Raw genomic sequence first — 7,278 nt, 5'->3', positions numbered from 1 at the left:
AGGAATATGGTTTGATCTTGCCTTCAGGGCAGCAGCACTGAGGTCCTGTGTACACTGCGTAAATAGACTGTGTAAAAGCCAGTGGAAAAGGCACATGATTAGCATTAAGCAGAATCAGATAAATAAACTTAAAGGTCATTAAAACCTTTCTGTAATTATCTCTGAGCAGTAGAAGAGAGCAGCTGAACTAACAAGCCTCAAATCAAAATTAAAATAGTCTGTCATGCTTTCGTTTTTCTTTTTTATCTCTTTTGCTGCAAGTCACAAACTATGTCAGTGAAGCAGGAAAAAATACAGCTCCAACGAGCAGAGTGATCAATACTTGCAGTATTTGCCTTCAGCATAACACTTATTGTGGTTTCAGTATGTTGAATTAATAGTCTGCTGGAAAGCAGCATGTGCCTTTCTTTGGTCACTAGTCTGCAGAAAATCATGCCAAAGCAGAGAAGAAATGTCAGTGTAATGTCCCATGATATCAGTCTCCACTCAGCCACTAATTATAGCTAAAGTTTCTGCACAAAGCTCAGTCACTTCTGCCAGTTCGTTCTCTAATAAACTAAAAATGATTGGAAATAGTCTGCTTTCACAGAGCTTCATGTTATGAAAACAAAATTCCCATGAAACCAATTCCTTGAGCTGTTTTCTGAGTGATTCATGGAAATAAAATAAGTTGTCATTTCTAATTATTGTTTGCACGTCACATTTGATAAACTCTGTACTTTTTCCTTTTTGTACCTAAACTTTAAGGGGCATGTAATCAAACTGTTTCCCACTCTAAATGGCTCTATCATTAGCTGTGTTTGATGTTTTCTCTTTATGAACCTGCATTAGTTTACTGGTGGAATTTCAAAGGAGCTTTGCATCACAAAAAGGGTGAAGGGGGCATGTGTGGAATGGGACAAACAGGTTAAAAGAATAGCAAGGCCAACATTTAGATAGGCATCTTAGAATCACTGCATCAGCAAAATAAGGAAATCCCCTCTGTGATTAGTTACCTTGTGATGTTACTGTTACATGCTGCTTCCAAAGAAGGCCTCTGTTTTTTTCTGATGTGTCTGATCTTATCAAATACATGTGAACCACAACACTTCAGTGGGAGCTCAAACTGAGTGAGGTTATCATAACAAAGAGCTCTTAGGTGCACCCAGGTGAGCAGGAGAAAAGGAAAAGAGAGGCAAAGCATTTGTTAAGCATACAGCCTGTGGGCATGGAGGGATACCAGATTTCAGCAAATAAGGCCTGAAAAATGGAAGCTGAGAGTTTCTGGTCCCATGATAAGCATGTAGTGATTTTATCTATTATGAGATTATTATCAGTACCACAACACAGCAGAACTTCACTTTAGAGAAGTGAGTGAGAAAGTGAGAGCTTTCAGGGTGTAAGGAAGGAAATAATTGTTATCAGAATCTGTGACATTACCTTGATGTTTTAAAGAGTGTTATATATATATATATATATATATATATATATATATATATATATATATATATATATATATATATATATATATATATATATATATATATATATATATATATACATACACACACTCAACAAAAATATAAATGCAACACTTTTGTTTTTGCTCCCATTTTTCATTAGATGGACTTAAAGATCTAAAATTCATTCCAGATACACAATATTTCCATTTCTCTCAAACATTGTCCACAAATCTGTCTAAATGTTTAATAGTGAGAACTTCTGCTTTGCCGAGATAATCCATCCCACCTCACAGGTGTGCCACATCAAGATGCTCATCAGACACCATGATTAGTGCGCAGGTGTGCCTTAGACTGTCCACAATAAAAGGCCACCCTGAAATTTGCATTTTTTTTTTCTTTGTTGGGGGTCTGGGGACTCAGAACCAGCCAGTATCTGGTGTGACCACCATTTGCCTCATGCAGTGCCACACTTTTTCTTCGCATAGAGTTTAAGAGATTGTCAATTGTGGCCTGTGGAATGTTGGCTGAAGTTTTAATGGCTGTGCGAAGTTGCTGGATATTAGTGGGAATTGGTACATGCTGTCGTATACGCCGGTCAAGCACATCCCAAACATGCTCAATGGGTGACATGTCTGGTGAGTATGCTGGCCATGCAAGACCTGGCACATTTTCAGCCTTCAAGAATTGTGTACAGACGCTTGCAACATGGGACCGTGCATTATCTTGCTGAAACATGAAGTCATGTTCATGGATGTATCGCATAACAATGGGCCTCAAGATCTCATCACGGTATCTCTATGCATTCAAAATGCCATCAGGTTAAGACCCCGATGAGGACGACGAGCATGCAGTTGAGCTTCCCCAAGACGATTTCTGACAATTTGTGCAGAAATTCTTTGGTTATGCAAACCAGTTGTTTCAGCAGCTGTCTGAGTGGCTGGTCTAAGATGATCTTGGAGGTGAACCTGCTGGATGTGGATGTACTGGATGTACTGCCATATTCTCTGAAATGCCTATGGAGACGGCTTATGGTGGAGAAATGAACATTCAATTCACGAGCAACAGATCTGGTTAACATTCCTGCTGTCAGCATGCCAATGCTTACGACATCTGTGGCATTTTGCTGTGAGAAAAAAAGCACATTTCAGGGTGGCCTTTTATTGTGGGCAGTATAAGGCACACCTGCGCACTAATCATGGTGTCTGATGAGCATCTTGATGTGGCACACCTGTGAGGTGGGATGGATTATCTCGGCAAAGCAGAAGTGCTCACTATTAAAAATTTAGACAGATTTGTGAACAATGTTTGAGAGAAATGGTAACATTGTGTATCTGGAATGAATTTTAGATCTTTGAGTCCATCTCATGAAAAATGGGAGCATATATATATATATATATATATATATATATATATATATATATATATATATATATATATATATATATATATATATATATATATATATATATATATATAACGTCCTGTATACAGGCCTGGGACATTGTGGACTCATGGTTTTGCACAGGATCTTAGCTGCTCCTAGGAGTGTGGACTTCTGGATGGAGATCTCAGATGTTCCTGGTATCTGCTGGAGCCATCCACCATCCATCCATCTTGGGTGTTACAGCCCCCAGTGTCCCAGTCTCAACTGGCACCCCTGCTGCCCTCACACATTACATCTTCTCATTAGCTCTTCCTTCAGACCTTGGTATTTCTCCAGCTTCAAGTTCATACTTGGCACAGATGTTCCTGTACACTATGCTAGCTATCTGGTTATGCTATTCCATATACCTTGGATGTCAGCATCTTACACCCTGCAATCTGCTGGGTGTAGTAGACCCCAGCCTCCATTGATCTTGTGCTGAAGGCTAGTAACACTTTCTAATATATAATCTGTGTCCACATACAACTTTTAAAAAGTTTATAAAATGCATTTAACTGTACGTGTAATTGTGATCTGAGCATTGGAGCTTTTACAATCACATTACCCACATGCATGCATAAACTTCATCAACAGAGGGCGCACCCGTGCACAATTTGTGGGGACATCATCATACACCATGATGACTACCATCAAACTCAGTAAAAAATTTTGTGTATTTATCTTCCCTGGTTCTTCCCATGGTCTCTTTATGCATATATCTATGTAAGAAGATGGTTTGCTGGTGTGGTAACATTCCACAGTAATAAACGGTTATTGTTAAGCTTATAACAACAAAAAGCGAATCAGGAGAAAATACATCTGACAATGCAATTGTGTCAGATTTTTAAACACATCTTGCTAATCTTTCCAGTTTTTAACAAGGATAACCCATTTTGAAATCATTTCTGACTCCAAAAGATTTGTTTTTATTTTTAAAACAAAGAGCATATGTTGTTTGTTAATACTTGCAGGATATGGCAAGATATATGGTTGTGTCATGTATCTATTGCTGGCAGACATGATTTGGCAACTGAGCAAAAGTGATCTTTAGATGGGCCAAAATGGTGAAACACTGTTCACTGTATTTATCATATTTAAAGTTAATAAATCTTCATTAAAGCAAAAGATTGTAGGGCCAAAACGTTGTTTGGGGGATAGGAGCACTACCTCACACAGATAGTATCTGTGTGTTCTAAATAAAACATGGTCATACTGGTTATTACAGCTGGTTGATCTGTGGAATAACTTCCTGATCCAACAGAAGAACTACTGTGAAAGGTCAGACACAATTAACAAGTTTGTATGGTCTGTCTTTCAAAATCCTAACAAATTCGCCCCTCAAACACAGATGTTAGACTTGTTAACGTTTCAGAGTTAAAACAAACAGAGGTGCGGATCTGCAGTTAAAGGTGTCACTGCTCCTCGGAGCTGTCCATTGCTTGTGGTGCTGAAAACGCGGTACTCTGTGCTGTCACTGCAGGCGCAAAATTCTAATTACAGCTTTCACAGGCCCTCTACATCGATCTTATACGTCTACACTAGTGACAAAACCAACAAGTCTAGAGACTAAACTAAATGGCACAATTGACTAATTTTTGTTTTCCTCGTTTGTAGGCTCCGGGCCCTGGTTCAGTCTGTGAACTGTCCGTGGTCACCGCTTTTCTGTCCAGCTTTGGTTATACAACAAGTGTGGTGATCATGTAACCAGATGGACATGCGAGGTAAGCGAACTCTGACGGGGGAATAAAGTGATTATTTTTATTGTTTGTTTTGTTTTATTCATTTACATCCGGGTGTTTCTTACCCGGATATACTCGTCTTTACGCTATGCAAAATATGTCTCTAACTATTACTATCAATGCTCAGTTGCAGACATAAAAGCATTTCTTTAACCCTTAAATGGACCAAATATGGCGGAGGTGGACACGGAAGGAGCTGAATGTGTTTCTGATTCGCCTGGCGGGTTCCCCGGCGAGGAATACGAGTGCAAAATCTGCTATAACGACTTCGACCTGGACCTTCACATCCCAAAACTGCTCGGCTGCTCCCACACCTTTTGCAAACAGTGTCTACACACGCTCCACTCCCGGGAAGGACGGGGATGGAGGATTGGTTGCCCAATTTGTCGCCACCGAACTCCTGTGCCTGAGTACCGGGTTGACAACCTCCCCGACAATACCGCTTTATGTGACGCTCTCCCGCTAAATACGCACGAGCGTGTGAACTCTTCGAGAACGGAGGTCCTCGTGACAGGTCCGACAGTCTCTTCTGCTGTTCCTCACGAGAGCAATGACGGCTGTCTAGTATGCAAGCAAGTTGCGTTCATGACAGGCTGCGCATGCGCCATTTTCTCATTCCTCTCCATGGTGGTTCTTTTATTTATGGGCCTCATTTTTGTACACAACTTCAACAACCCGAAGTCTCCTGTTGGTCCTATTTGTTTGTTTGTTGCGAGTATCCTCGCACTTTTCTCAATCATTTTCACCTGGATTGTGTGCATGGTGAAGTACCGACCTGAAACTGAGGGGAGCAACTTTAATTCCCTCACCTCTAATGTGATGTGACCTTCTGCTTGAGCTTCTTTATGGCTTTGTGAAAATGTACAAATGATTCTATGCTTTAGGTGTCACAAAATGAAGTTATTCTTAAAGAATAACAGAGTATATAAACCTCTATAGCAAAGTTTAGGATATACTGTGTGACTCTAACATCAAATAACCGAAATTCTGTATGTAAACCCCATTTCCACTTTGTAAAGGGACTCTCCTTCTCATGCACTTTATGAGCCCAATAGCAGCCTCCTTCAATGGATATGTTTGCGTGATAGCCCATTAAGGCTTGGTTTCTAGTGGTGTTGCTCTCTGATGTTATTATGAAATAGAACATATAACAAATTCTTTCAACACCTGTTGATCATTGTATTACTAATACCTTCCTATAGTTTGCCCTCTGCGATGAGGACAAGCATTTTTTTTTACTACATCAAACATTCTTACCATATAAGTGCAGTGACTGAAGTAGTCTACACATTAAGCTCTAATGTCTCCCATAGTCTTAATGTGATAATTATTTGAAGGTAACTTGGTCTGACTCCATTTTATATATGTTTAAATGCTGAGAAAATGTGGTGTATGTTATGACATTAACAGGTTTTGTAAGCGGATACTTTAGAATTTCCTGGCATAGATGAAAAAAGTTTATCCTACTGGACACTTGCGCTACTTTGTCCATGATATATTCATGCATTTGGTCTGATACAATGTTTGCAATGTCGGGACGCTACAGCACAATTAGATGCTTATGTATACAGTATGTAAGTGCAAAGCTATTAGAATGTGACTGTTGTATCTGCAAATATTTGTATTGTGTCCTTTCTGTAAACATGATGTATTTTGCCATGACAGGTTAGGCAATGATCAGCTTATTAAATACTCACCTCTGTGTGATTACACTTGCCTCCTGCGGAGGACCAGGTCAGCAGGAGACCCAGAGCCAGAGACCCTGAGGGGACAGGAGCCTTCACAAAATGAGAGGAATAACTTTGGGGTAGGGGGCCACAACAAATACTGTTGTAAAGTAAAGAGACAATGGAAATGAAGATGACCTCCTGGGATTCTTCAATATTAAATTGGGCTTAACTTTGCTTTAAATAAATCATCACTTCTCTATAATAAATAGAAATAATGACTCAGTTTGTGTGTAAGTCTTAGGCCAGAAGCAAGTGTGCAATAAACATTTTTTAATTTAATTTCTTTAAATGCATTCTCAATAAATTAAGCATTTTATGTATAACTTTTAAGATATCCATTTATGTCACATACCTGTGTTTTCAACAGATTCACCAGGTAATTGTAATTAGATATCTCCATTCAGTTTAGATACATGCTGAATCCCAGTAGCACAGTGAATACTTATTTCTTCTTACTGTTATTTTGTGAGGTGAACTGGTCTTAGAGTAAAAATCCAACTCTTTCAGGCTTTTCAAAGGAAGCCCTTCATTGGGTCATCCCATCACTGAATAATGCCACTTAAATGCCACCGTGACAAATGCTTGAGAAATAAAATGTGGGGGAGGCAGGGCCTTCACCAGGAGCCACAGGCAACCCTATGTCTGGAGAAGGGGGCTTCGTTTCACAGAGACTGCAGGGCTTAGAGTTAAAGATTACTTTGAAATCTGCATCCCCTTCACCATCAAACTCTTCTAATACTGCCTACCCATCCACCTCCTCCCTCCAGCCGTCACTCCCTTTCCAAAAAATAAAAAGCTGTCGCCACAGAACGGGATGAGTAAGGAGCAGATCCTCTTTGATGACAGAGAAGGATCCTTTTGTTCCTTAATCCTCAACACAACCCCTTCCCGCCCCTCTTTTCCCAGTAAGTCTAACTGGACGTCAAGGGGTTTAATAATCAGCC

General features: G+C 39.8%; 1 protein-coding gene across 1 annotated transcript; it reads left to right on the top strand.

Moving 5' to 3' along the window:
- The first annotated feature begins 4,304 nt into the window (after nucleotides 1–4,304).
- Nucleotides 4,305–6,545, top strand: LOC141804567 (RING finger protein 228-like). Its single transcript, XM_074689046.1, has 2 exons — nucleotides 4,305–4,586; nucleotides 4,732–6,545. The coding sequence occupies exon 2, from the start codon at nucleotides 4,776–4,778 to the stop codon at nucleotides 5,427–5,429; it is 654 nt and encodes a 217-aa protein (XP_074545147.1). The 5' UTR covers nucleotides 4,305–4,586; nucleotides 4,732–4,775; the 3' UTR covers nucleotides 5,430–6,545.
- The last annotated feature ends 733 nt before the right edge of the window (nucleotides 6,546–7,278 follow it).

This window comes from Halichoeres trimaculatus, unplaced genomic scaffold (assembly GCF_033239565.1).
Source record: "Halichoeres trimaculatus isolate MK-OKI-2021-1 unplaced genomic scaffold, fHalTri1.1 fHalTri1_scaffold_15, whole genome shotgun sequence".
Taxonomy (NCBI): domain Eukaryota; kingdom Metazoa; phylum Chordata; class Actinopteri; order Labriformes; family Labridae; genus Halichoeres; species Halichoeres trimaculatus.
Note: the sequence above shows the minus strand (reverse complement) of the source record. Positions and strands in the feature narration are given on the sequence as shown.